At 44.8% G+C, this 13,160-nt stretch overlaps 1 protein-coding gene across 1 annotated transcript in view; it reads right to left on the bottom strand.

Moving 5' to 3' along the window:
* The window catches only part of SPNS2 (SPNS lysolipid transporter 2, sphingosine-1-phosphate), a 150,412-nt gene that overhangs the window by 15,199 nt on the left and 122,053 nt on the right, over positions 1–13,160 (bottom strand). The window contains exons 10-11 of the mRNA XM_060258891.1: positions 11,678–11,776; positions 8,310–8,473 (exon numbers count right to left, since the gene is read on the bottom strand). Coding sequence (XP_060114874.1) covers positions 8,310–8,473; positions 11,678–11,776 — 263 coding nt within the window. The remainder of the gene's footprint in view (positions 1–8,309; positions 8,474–11,677; positions 11,777–13,160) is intronic.

Raw genomic sequence — 13,160 nt, 5'->3', positions numbered from 1 at the left:
GGGCAGATAAGAAAAGGCAGGATGAGGAATTGGAGCTGGGGAGGGGCAGGATTTCAGAGCTCTGTTGCCAAATATGTAGTTTTGTTTCATCTTTGAAATTCTTCCTCATTCCACTGATTTGGTATGATGCTGGGTATTTTAAAGGGGTTTTTTCCAGCATTTCCCTCTGTTCAAAAGCAAGTTGTTAGCCTTCAGGATTGAAACACTGTATTTGGGAAGCAGCAGTATCTGCCATTGTCCTTTCCATGCATCAGGAAACCTCAGCAATGAAAGTGTGTGAGGAGAGGGGGAGTGAGATAGCCAAAGGAAAACTTTGCTGGCTTAATGCGATAGGAATACAAGAAGACCTGGAATGGATTAGCCTATGCTTGGTCTCTTCTGGGATGCTGACAAGGACCAAGGAAGAAATTCATCATGAGCTCTAGATCCACATGCGGGGTAATGAAGATGCTGCTGGCAAAGTTGGCTTTTCAAGCTTTCCTCTTACCTATACGGCCATTACTGTCTGCCATTCATAAGTCTGACCTAAGTCAGAAATCACAACATTCAAAAAACAGTGGGGGGATATTTTAACCTTCCAGGACATTCAGTTGCTGACCTGAGAGTAACAGTGGGGGGATATTTTAACCTTCCAGGACATTCAGTTGCTGACCTGAGAGTAGCAGTTATGTTACAAAGGAATTTTTTTCTTTTTGTAGTTTTGCTGTGTGTGTGCGTGCACACACGCACTCCTATGCCTAGAGGTCATGGTGACCTCTGGCAACTTCTACTGGGGCATAGAGGACATTCAGAGAAATGGCTTGCAAGCCTGCTTCCATTTCCCAGTCCTGGTATTCCAAGGAGGTCTTCCATCCAAGTACTTGTCAGAGTCGCCCCTGCTTATCTTCTGCGATCTGATGCAACTGGACTTGCCTGAGCTATCCAAGTCAGGGGTCTTACAAAGGAATTTCAAAGGGAGATTAGAACAACTGCTCGATCAATTCCGTAGGGCCTGCGAGACTGCTCTTTTTAAAATGGCCTTCGCCTAAATATAGATCTAAGACAGATCTGCTGTAGACATATCCAGCCACCAAACTTACTGAAGAAAACATCTGATATGTAGCACCACAAATTACAATTTTAATTGTAAATGATGGTTTTAAATATGATGTTTTTTATTTAATGAATTATTTATCTAATTGTACTGACGTTTTATTGTAAATTGAAATTTATATGTTGTGAGCCGCCCTGAGCCTGCTTCGGCGGGGAGGGCAGGATATAAATAAAATGTATTATTATTATTATTATTATTAAATTGCAATTGGTAATGAAGCTCAAGACAATGCATCCTGGACTGAACAGAGACCTAGATTTCCTGTTTTATTACCAATGCTGATTTTTCCAATCCTATGGCCCCTCTGCATATCACACCTAATCCAATCAAACCTGCTATTATCATTTACCTACTATTGCCACTCCGCTCTACAAGATATAAGGACAGATGGACTCACATTCTAGCTGTATCTGAAGAAGTGAGCAGAGACTCACAAAAAACTCATACCTGCCACAGATTTTGTTAGTCTTTAAGGTGCCACTGGACTCTTGCCCTTTTCTATCTCTGCACTCCTGTTTCCCTCCAAGAATCCATATGAAAAAACTAACACATTCAAGAAAAACCTTAAAACCGCATGTTACAGGCTCAGCATCATCCATGCAGGTTTATAAAGAAAGGAACTCTAGCTATTTCATCTGCTTGTGTGATCTAACTGGATGCTGGATCTCTTTCAGAGCAAAAAGTGCCACACACACACGGTGCACACGTCACTTCTCTTCCCTGAAAACTGTTCTGCCAGGAACTCCCTTAAGAAACCCACCATGCAGCGCAATTCCTGATTGCAGAGGCATGTGAGACGCAATTCAGCAACCACGTTCATGAGTAACATCAATTGGGGTTTGGAATTGAAAATGTAGGTCTCTGCAGAAATGGCACATCACGAAATCCATGCATGACTTGGAAGGACAAGCCCAGAAGGACGAGTCTTCCAGAGCATCAAACCCCTCTGCCTGCTGCTTCCAGCCTTCCTAAACTACTGCCCAGGATCATCTCCTCTCTACATTTGGATGAGTGACTCCAGAACGTGTTAATGTGGGTTAATGAAGCGGCCCTAAAAGCATTTATGTGGGCAGAGGCGCGATAGGAATAGGGTTTGCAGTGCTGGGGATGGTTTGCTTTTTTATTCTTTTTAAGAAATAGCCCCACTCCATTTAGTAATAATTGCATCCCTGAAGACACAACTGGTTCATGGTGACTCCAGAATCATGGAGTTTTCACAGCAAGAGACGAGGAGAGGTAATCTGCCATTGCCTTCCTCTGCTCAGAAGCCCCAGCCTTCATTGGTCAGGGCTTTTTTTGCAGCAGGAACTCCTTTGCATATTAGGCCACACACCCCTGATGTAGCCAATCCTTCAAGAGCTTACAGTAGGCCCTGTAAGAAGAGCCCTGTAAGTTCCAGGAGGATTGGCTACATCAGGGGTGTGTGGCCTAATATGCAAAGGAGTTCCTGCTGCAAAAAAAGCCCTGTCCTTGGTGGTCTCCCATCCAAGTACTGACAGTAATTAACCCTGCTAAGGTTTCAAGCGCCGACAAGGACAGGCTAGCCTGAGCTCATTAGGCTTCTCCGTGGTATTTTCCCAACTGGAAATGACACATGTGGACTGTCTGAAGCCCCCAAAAGATAAAAGACAGTCAACTTAACTGAAAGCAGCTGGGCGAAGGGGTCATTTCTGATCGGGGAAATGGCACAGGGGGGCAAAGCATTAAACTCCATCCCCCCCACCCCCCATATCAATACAACCCATATCAGCTGCTGCTGTGATTACCTGCAGAGCCAAATTATACTTCTGGAGTTCATGCTGCAGAATCTCAGCTTCATGTGTATTCAGGACCCCGATAAGGCAACCCAGGGCAAAACACAACTCAGGGGCCTCTCGCTGCACCCTGCCTCCCCAAATGCTAACAGTAAATAACCCAATACATTTCAGCGCAGGGAATACCGACACGGTAGATCTGTTCAGTATATGTACATTACATTAGCAAACATTCTGCCTGCACTGGACAAAGCAAACAGAGTGGCACAGCCGCTCTCAAGGGAAAGTTTTTGCCGCACAACAGCATCCTGCATTCATGCAATACATCTGTGAGCCCTGCTGAAGCCTGAACAGTTAGATTTTAGTTCAGTAGCACCTTAAGGCCAACGCATTTCTTGGAGTATAAGCTTTTGAGAGTCAAGTCTCCCTTTGACAGTGGCCTGTTGATCTGCAGAAAGAATGGGGGCTTGCAGGAGATTATCTTCTCCTCCTTCCTCTTGGACCAAAGCACTACTGCTTTCTCCCCCAGCGGTATTGCATCCTCCTCTCCCTGCATAGGTAGTTCTTTAATCCCACTCCCGCTTATGAAGCCAGTCTTGTAAAAGCTTGATTTGTGGTGCTGGTTTTTTAAAACCAAGAGTCCAACAATGCCAATCCTCCTGAGCAAAGAGCCGCCAACTTAAAAAGAAGAAGAAGAAGAAGATATTGGATTTATATCCCGCCCTCCACTCCGAAGAGTCTCAGAGCGGCTCACAATCTCCTTTACCTTCCTCCCCCACAACAAACACCCTGTGAGGTGGGTGGGGCTGGAGAGGGCTCTCCCAGCAGCTGCCCTTTCAAGGACAACTTCTGCCAGAGCTATGGCTGACCCAAGGCCATTCCAGCAGGTGCAAGTGGAGGAGTGGGGAATCAAACCTGGTTCTCTCAGATAAGAGTCCACGCACTTAACCACTACACCAAACTGGCTCTCTACACCAAACCACTCACCAACTGGCACCAAAGCTCGACCAAGTTCATCCACTAGCATGGATGAACCCCAAACGCTAGAATCATGGAATAATAGAATTGGAAGGGACCTTCAGGGTCATCTAGTCCAACCCCCTGCACACTGCAGGAAACTCATAAATGCCTCCCCCTAAATTCACAGGATCCTCATTGCTGTCAGATGGCCATCTAGACTCTGTTTAAAAACCTCCAAGGAAGGAGAGCCCGCCATCTCCCGAGGACACAACTGACACTACCATATACATAATTTCATTAAGTTCCACTCCTCCTCCCTAAAAAACACCCTGAAGAACCACCCACTTTTGCAAGAAAACAGCTACTCTGGCATGCATCAAAAAACGTTATGAAGTGGGGCAGATGTGCACACCATAGGAGAAAGGTAAGAGATATAAAATGGGGTCAAGAGCCCCCCCACCCATTCAAAAAACCACAATAAACTGGGCAGATTTGCTTCATGTTGCGTGATTTATGCAGAACATAGAGGACAGTTTTTATTGGCATGGAATCTGTCTACTTTAAACATGGAGTATGAACTGCTGTAAAGGAAGAGGTCTAGAAATTGCCTTCCTGAGAAACAGTGGGAATGCAAGGATTAGAACCCTAAATTCATAAAGCCATTAAAAATAAAATTGTAGGGCACTGAAAAATGTATTGCATAATGTAAGGATAGTCCCACAAAACAGCATGTGAGACCACATGTTTTGGAACATCTGTCCACAAAAATCTGCCAGCTTCAAACTTTTTTTTTTTAATGGAAAGAATTCAGATTTCCTCTTGGCATTGAAAATATTTATAAATATGGTAGACTCCTTCTCTACCCCACCTCCTGGCCAGTGAATAGAAAAGGAAAAAAAAAGCCCACAACTAACCCCTAAAAAGTTCTTGTGGCTATCATGTGGTAGCATCTTCTGAGTTACTGAAGTTGCCAACAGGGAGGTGATCCAAATCAGTTTCGATACTGAAAAACACATCGCCCATCTTTTTATTTATTTATTTTTCTTTTGACACGCTTCAAAAAGAATTTTCTTTCATAGAGTGGCTGTGCACTCATGAGCAAATATGCGCGCACACACAGAGACATATACAGACTATTTATAGTCCGGTGCTTTTCATCCTCCACAAAATAAGCCCAACATTTTTAGTAATTTTTCGTGCCCACTTTGTGAATGGCTATGGTGGGCGCCAAAGAGAAGAAGGGAGCATCCCCAATGAAAAGACAACCAAACATATGATCCCTCATACTAGGGTCTAAATTACATCTTACATCTACCCGGGGCTTTTTTTTGTAGCAGGAACTCCTTTGCATATTAGGCCACACACCCCTGATGTAGCCCATCCTCCTGGAGCTTATAGTAGGCTTTGTACTAAGAGCCCTGTAAGCTTTTGGAGGATTGGCTACATCAGGAGTGTGTGGCCTAATAGGCAAAGGAGTTCCTGCTACAAAAAAAGCACTGCGTCTACCACATGATCATCATGGGGATGCACAGCATATGATAGCTGTGAGGTCCCCAGGGGAATTCAATTCAGCAGCACCAAAGAGACTCAATTTTGATTGGGATTGTGGCAAAACGTCCCTCCTGCACTGCTTTTTTGACCTGAAATACCCTTGGGGAGGGGCCTGAATGTGCACAGAATGCTTGCACATGCAGCCCCCCTCATGGGACAGGTAACAACCTCTGGGATCATTTTGGGCTGGGAAAACAGTGCTGACCAGGAGGCAGAAGTCGAAGCTGGCATCCTGTTGCAAGTTCCTGTGGCAACCACACAGTAGATGTAATGGGTATGTGCATCCCACTGAAAGTAACACAGTGAAGAGAAACGACAGCTGCATTCAGCTGTGCATCTCAATCCAAGGAAGTGGTGCCTTCACAATGAGGACTAGTTCCTTAATCTTCTTCCCCCAACCCAAAGTTAATCCAGAGAAGGAAATCTGGCATAGTGACAAAACAAGTTAGTGGAATCTCCCCATGTACCATGGGAATTCATGTGCTACTTTAACTAGAGCCATGTCTGTGCTGTAATTTAAAAGCAGTTTAAAAATGGTTGGGCTGCCATGCCTCGTTTCCTAATTCCAAACTGTTCCAAATCTTTGGAAAGTTAATTTTGTGAGGATGCTGATGTTTCTTTGTTCAAGATCACCCTTCTACAGAAAGATAAAGCCTTGGCTCCTTTAATTGGGAATCACAGTGTGCTTGAACCTGGTCAAAACGATTTGTCTACCTTCAGAAAATCAATTTAAACTGTGCATGAACCTGGGTCATGTGCACGCATTGCTTCTTCGCTCCCATCCTGTGTGGTGTGGAATGACGCAGCGGTAGCCTAAAACCAGGGCTTTTTTTGTAGCAGAAACTCCTTTGCGTATTAGGCCACACACCCCTGATGTAGCCAATCCTCCAAAAGCTTACAGGGCTCTTAGTACAAAGCCTACTATAAGCTCCAGGAGGATGGGCTACATCAGGGTTTGTGGCCTAATATGCAAAGGAGTCCCTGCAACAAAAAAGCCCTGCTTAAGACTACCTGTATCTGAGGAAATGTGTGTGCACACACAAGCTCATACTGAATAATACTTGAATTAGAGTATGTTGGTCTTAAAGGTGTCCCTGGACTCAAACTTTGTTCTATCGCTTCAGGCCAACACAGCTGCCCACCTGGGTTTAAGACTAACCAGTTAGCCATGATGCACAAAAATGCAGGTACATAGCTCTTAACTAGATTCCCTTCTGCTAATACTACATCAAGATTATGTAGTACCGAGTTGTGTACCGAGTTCGTTACAAGGTGCTTGGTCATTACCTTTAAAGCCCTATATGGCCAAGGACCTGCCTACCTTAGGGACCGCCTCTCTCCATATGTTCCCCAGAGAGCACTGAGATCTAGTTCTCAAAACCGTTTATGAATCCCTGGACCAAGGGAGGCCAGACTGAAAACAACGAGGGAACAGGCCTTCTCTACAATGGCTCCCCAATGGTGGAATCAACTACCAGAGGAGGTGCGAGACCTAAATCAATTTCGCAGGGCTTGCAAAACCCTGCAAAACCTAAATCAATTTCGCAGGGCTTGTGTATATAACATTTTTTGCCACTGTGTGACACAGAGTGTTGGACTTGATGGGCCGTTGGCCTGATCCAGCATGGCTTCTCTTATGTTCTTATGTTCTAAAACCGTCCTCTTTCAACTTTTAAGATGGAACCCGGGAAATGACATCAAGCCATCCTATGCATATATCAAACTGTAGCACTTTAATCTATAATGTATAATATTTTAATGTGTATTTAACTTAACTGATGAATGTAATGTAATTATATTTTAACTGCCTTTTATAGAAATGATTGTATTTTATTGTAATCACGATATACCATGTTCTGTGAGCCGCCCTGAGCCTGCCTCGGCGGGGGAGGGCGGGATATAAGAATAAATTTATTATTATTTATTATTAAGATTAAAATTCTTTTTAAAAATTCCAGTATGTGTTTGTGGAGGCGGGGGGAACAGACTAACTTCATTCCAGAAATGCACCTGCCTCCATTCCTCATAGGTGAGCGGAGTTGATTGTAAACCACCATTCTTTATGTGAATAGAATGCGAGAGACAATGGAAGAGCCAGTGATACCCATAAACCTGGCACAAGCCAGGCTTGCACGTACTTCTTTGTACAAGTTAAAGTGAACATCCAAATGCAGCCTTAGGCTCAGTCCAGACGAAATGAGAAACCAGGGTTAATTTTATCACTTTGTGAAACCAGGATGCAGCTCACCGATGATCATTCACATTCTGAGTAGCCCTGACAGATCCTGATCTCATTGCCTTCTCACTGTAGCCTGGGAAGGCATTGCTAAGAAGATTAAGCCAAGATATCAGTATTCACACCATCGTTTGAGGCTAACCGTGGTTGAGATCCCGGCCTGCTGGCATGGCTAAGAAGATTAAGCCAGGATATCTGTATTCACACCATCATTTGAGGCTACGTGGTTGAGATCCTGGCCTGCTGGACCCTAGCAAACCACAGCTAGAGGAGCAGGCTGCTTTCAGACGGTCACATTTACCGTAAAACAAAGATAAAGTCCAGTAGCACCTTTAAGACCAATGAAGTTCTACTGAGAATGTAAGCTTTCGTGGGCACGATTCATCAGACAATGAAATTTCCAGGTTTATTGTCTGGTGAAGTGTGCTTTTAGTACACAAGTACACAAAAGCTTACTTTCTCAATAAAACACTGTTGGTCTTAAAGATCCCACTGGACTTCAACTTCGTTCTATTGCTTCAGACCAACATAGCCGCCTACCTCGATCTATCTACGTTTACCATAAATGAAACCATGGTTTCGCATGATGTCTGAAGCCAGCCCTAGACAGACAGTTTCTTGTCTAGAGAGCCAAGGTTTTTGTTGAACAGGATGTTTCTAGAGCACAGTCATCAGTCCCCCCCACACACTTCCTAACCCCGGAGTAGATACTCACTGTTGTTCAGCTTTGGCTCGATCGCTTAAGAAGAAGAGGGCCGTGGCGAGGAAAAACATCCCCCCCAGGACGACGACAAAAGGACACAGCATGAGAGCGTAGCCTAAGCTGAGGAATTCCCAGAGTGGGGACTCTTTTGTGCTCTGGCGTATCAGGTCGGAGATCTGGAGAGGAAGCAGAGGGGGGGTGGGGAGGTTAGCTTATTTTCATGGGCTCCGGTTGTGGCAGGAGTGCAATTTATTCAATATGACAAGGTAAAAATGATTACTTCCTTGCTGAGATGCGTGGGGAACTCTGCAGCAGAAAATAAACCTTATGAAGGAAAGAGATCCTCCAGATAAACTGGCTCCCCCTTTCGACTTGCAAGATTTATAGGAAGGGTTCTCTCCACCTCCACAAAGCCAGGAGTGCTTTCTGTGCCATTCTGACCCAGGAAGGCCATTCCACACTGCTCTGGTTCACACATGCGTGCTCAGTTGTTCTCTTTCAAACACATTTTATTGTAATTTTACAAAATATATAGAATACAGATATGAGATGAAGAAGTGCTCGGTTGTTCTACATGCAACAAAGTGAATGTGCGATTGGAGAAGAAGACGACTGCAGATTTATACCCCACCCTTCTCTCTCAATCAGAGACTCAGAGCGGCTTACAATCCCCTATATCTTCTCCCCCCACAACAGACACCCTGTGAGGTGGGTGGGGCTGAGAGGGCTCTCACAGCAGCTTCCCTTTCAAGGACAACCTCTATGAGAGCTATGGCCGACCCAAGGACATTCCAGCAGCTGCAAGTGGAGGGGTGGAGAATCAAATCTGGTTCTCCCAGATTCCGCACACTTAACCACTACACCAAACTGGCTCTTTGGCTTGAAAGACGTTAGGCACAAACGTTTCTTTATGCCCAGGCCTTTGGTTGACAGGTTTGTTCATTTTTTAAAATGCTATGGCTTTTCTGATTTTAAAGGTTGTTTATTTTAATTGCTTAGCTGCTGCTGTGTTGAATTTAGTAGCTGATTTATTCTGATTCTAGCCTGGGAAAATGGCGCTGAGAGGAGACTTCCCCGTCAATACAATGATGCTGATCCAAATTGGGCTGCCACACACTTGATAATCAGGTGTTTCAAAAAACAAACGCAGACTGTCAGTAGTAGGAACTGATGAAGGAAATGTGAAGCTAGCACTAACGCTGGCCAAGATCAGAGCCCAGGTAGACTCAACCAGGGTTTGGCAGGCCACTTGCTGGCGGCAACTCACACCAGAAAAATGGGTTGTTAATTTGAAACTGAATACCTAAGTAATTAAAAGTCTGTATCTTTATCTGATTGCTTCTTTTTCAAAAAATAAATACTTATTGGAGTTTTTAGTCACCACTCACCCAAAAGGGTCTCGTGGCAACTTACAATACTAAAACCATATAACTGAGTTAAAAGCAGCATAAGAACAGATAATACAAATATTAACACTGAAATATTAAACTATGTGGCTGGCAACATACCACTAATAAAGACAAACCAAACATGTGGATTATACTCCAAAGGCCAACCTTAAACAATTCAGCCTAACAATGCACTGCAGAAACTAAACAAGTCTGGCAGGCCATGGATGTCATCAGAGAGTGGATTCCACAGAGTAGGGGCTACAACAGAGAAGGCCCTTACCCTGATGACAGCTAACAGAGTCATCCTGGGTCCAGGGCACCTACAAGAGGCCCCTAAAGGATGCTGAAGGGAGCATTGAGGGGGGTGAGATTGTAACGGGAGAAGTGGTCCCATAGATATGAAGGTCCCAGACCATTAAGGGCTTTAAACAAATAGACAAATAGAGAAAAAAAATGGGGTCATTACACTTTCCTCGGTCATTACACTTTCTCCTCAGCAACCTGGGTACTCATTTTACTGACCTCGGAAGGATGGAAGGCTGAGTCAATCTCGAGTCGGCTAACTGAACCAGCTTCCATTGGAATCGAACTCAGGTCATGAGCAGAGGGTTCTGACTGCAATACTGCAGCTTTACCACTCTGCGCCATGGGGCTCAGTTGCAGAAAATAGACATGGGTGTCAAAAACAACAACAATGCAGGGAACTGTGAGGAGCAAAAGTGTCTGATCTGGCCCTTCAAAAAGGACTGCCTTATTCTGAGCATGCTGTAATTGCTGCTGACGAAGGCGTTTTCATATTGGATTTACGTATATGGGGAGGGCAAATTAGCACACTGGGCTCCTTAGGACCAAAGCTGCAAGGCCGATGGGTGAAAAGAGTAAACCCTTCTGAGAGCTCAGCAAGGTTAAGAAACAGGAATATTAGCACTCTTTCATCCCCTTGTCTGATGGTTTCTAATTGTTAAACCTAATTGCTCTTCTAGTGCCTCACCAGCCTGACACTGATGCGGTCCCTTGGCATCTGTAACAGTCAGTGCTCCGCACTACACAGAGCTCATCTTGCAAGCCAAAGAGATGCCCAGCAATCCTCTGAGGTGGATTTCACCAGTCTCGTCAGATTAAAATGTATAGGGCCTCTTCACCCACTAGAAAGCCCTCTATTTTCAGGGTGGACAATGCAAGGACTTTCTATTTGTGTGTCTATAGTGAGACTCAAGACTTTTTTTTGTAGAGAAAGCACAGCAGGAACTCATTTGCGTATTAGCCCACACCCCCTGAAGGCAAAATTATTTGGCACGGGGCTTTTTTTGTAGATAAAATATTAGGCCACACCCCTTGACACCAAACCAGACGGAACTGCATTTCTGTGCGTCCCTGCTAAAAAAAACACCATATTCCTTTATTTATGGGGGTGGTTTGCCATTGCCTCCCCCGGTCATTACACTTTTTCCCCAGCAATGAACGGGGAAGGCAATGGCAAACTGCATGAAGGAATAATGTGCTGCCAAGTTGCAACTGACTCATGGCAATCCTCTGTGAGATGCTCACAGGTGGTTTGCCATTGCCTTCCTCTGCAGAGCAACCACAATCTTCCTTGGTGGTTTCCCATCTAAGTATTAACTGAGGCTGACCCCGCTTAGCTCCCAAATTCTGATGAGGTGGGCTAAGCTGGGATAATACAGGTGAACTATACAGTTAATTAGGGCTTTTTGGGGTCAGGAACACACAGGAACGCAGTTCTGGCTCACTTGGTATCAGGAGGTGTGGCCTAATATGCAAATGAGTTCCTGCCGAGCTCTTTCTTTAAAAAAAAGCCCAGTGTGAAACAATGGCGAGGTCGGGGGATGCGGTCTAATATGCGAATGAATTCCTGCTGGGCTTTTTCTTCAAAAAAAAAGCCCTGCATTAATACACAATGCAAAAGGAATGATCTAAAACAATACAATAAACAATGCGAACAATGCACTCAATGTAACAGCAAGCCCTTACAAATCCAATCAGGTAGGGACTCCCAGCGTCTCCCAGAAGGTGTGATGTGAAGCTCTGCAAAGCCACAGCTGTTGCCCGGCGTGTCGGGATGACCACATACTAAGAAGAAGAAAAAAATACATTGAGAGTAAAAGCTTAACGGTATTCCAGTGACAAGAGGGGGAAATTTTTTCCCCTCCCCAGATCCCTCCAAGCTGCATTACAGTCAGTTGCAAGGAAAACAACCAAGAACTTGGTGGCTTCTAAAAGACTTTTACAGTTCACAACCCACTTGAGTTAAATGCCTGGAGCAAGTTTCACCAACTTTACCTCCAAAGGGGCAACCGTGGGTGGCACACACGACAGTCTATTAGGCAATCCAGTTCAGTAACACCTTGGAGGCTAGCAAGATTTTTTTGGGGGGGGGGGGGACGGGTTATGAGCTTTTGAGAGACAGAGCTCTCTGACAAAAGGAACTTGCGCTCTCAGAAGCTTATGCTGCCAAGATCTTGTAGGTCTCTAAAGTACTGCTGGACTCAAATCAAGGTCTCCTCCAAGAGTGTGGTTCATCGCACTACTTCAGAAGTAGCTGGAGTGCTGCACCCAATTCTATGCCCTGAGCATCTGCCCCACCCTAATGATGGCGCTGGGGGCTTTGGTGCAGCAGCTGTGGGGTCGCTCAGCACAAATCCTCATGGGAATGGTTTCCTGAAGGCAAATCACTGAACTGCTCTTGGAAGAGCAGTTTGGAAAATTCCAATTAACCAACAGCTTTGCTTTGGCATGACCCGGTCGATCAGAAGAGTTGGCCATTCAGGGTTACCCTGCAATGTTTATGCAGCTCCTAGGGAGAAGCTGGTGGAGAAATTGATTACCCCGGATGCAAAAGGATGATGATTTATCTAAAATAATCTATCAGTCTGATTTGGAACACTGCCGTCAACTACAGGCTAGCGAGGTTCTGGACAGCCGCACAAAGCCTCAGAAGTTACCGTAATTCCCCGAAGCAGCCATAAAGGCAGCCCAGTGAGATTTAAAATGCTTGCTTCTTTTTTGCTCATTCCAACGCTATATTATGAAAGGGGCATAATTGCAGGCCCTTGCTGTGTCAAAAGCTTCTTTGTTCCTTCCCGTTATTCAAAAGTCTCTAATTGAAAGCAAATACAATTAAACTAAGTGGTTCTCCTCTTTGCATCCTATTCTTTATGAGGGGTTTTTTTTGGTGTGTGTTAATAATAAAAGTAGAAAACCACAGCCCTAGGGAAGAATAGTTAAAGGAAAACGCTCCATGGGGTGCTGAACTCCCATTCCCTGATCATTCAAATTCTTGGCCTGAACTCACTGATGCTTGGGCTAGGGTTGCCAACCTCCTGGTGGTGGCTGAAGATCTCCTGAGATTACAATTGATCTCCAGGTAACAGAGATCCGTTCACTTGGAGAAAATGGCCACTTTGGAAGGTGGGCTCTGCTTTCCCAAAACCTGCTGTCCTCAGACTCCACCCCC

This window comes from Heteronotia binoei, chromosome 18, assembly GCF_032191835.1.
Source record: "Heteronotia binoei isolate CCM8104 ecotype False Entrance Well chromosome 18, APGP_CSIRO_Hbin_v1, whole genome shotgun sequence".
NCBI lineage: Eukaryota > Metazoa > Chordata > Lepidosauria > Squamata > Gekkonidae > Heteronotia > Heteronotia binoei.
Note: the sequence above shows the minus strand (reverse complement) of the source record. Positions and strands in the feature narration are given on the sequence as shown.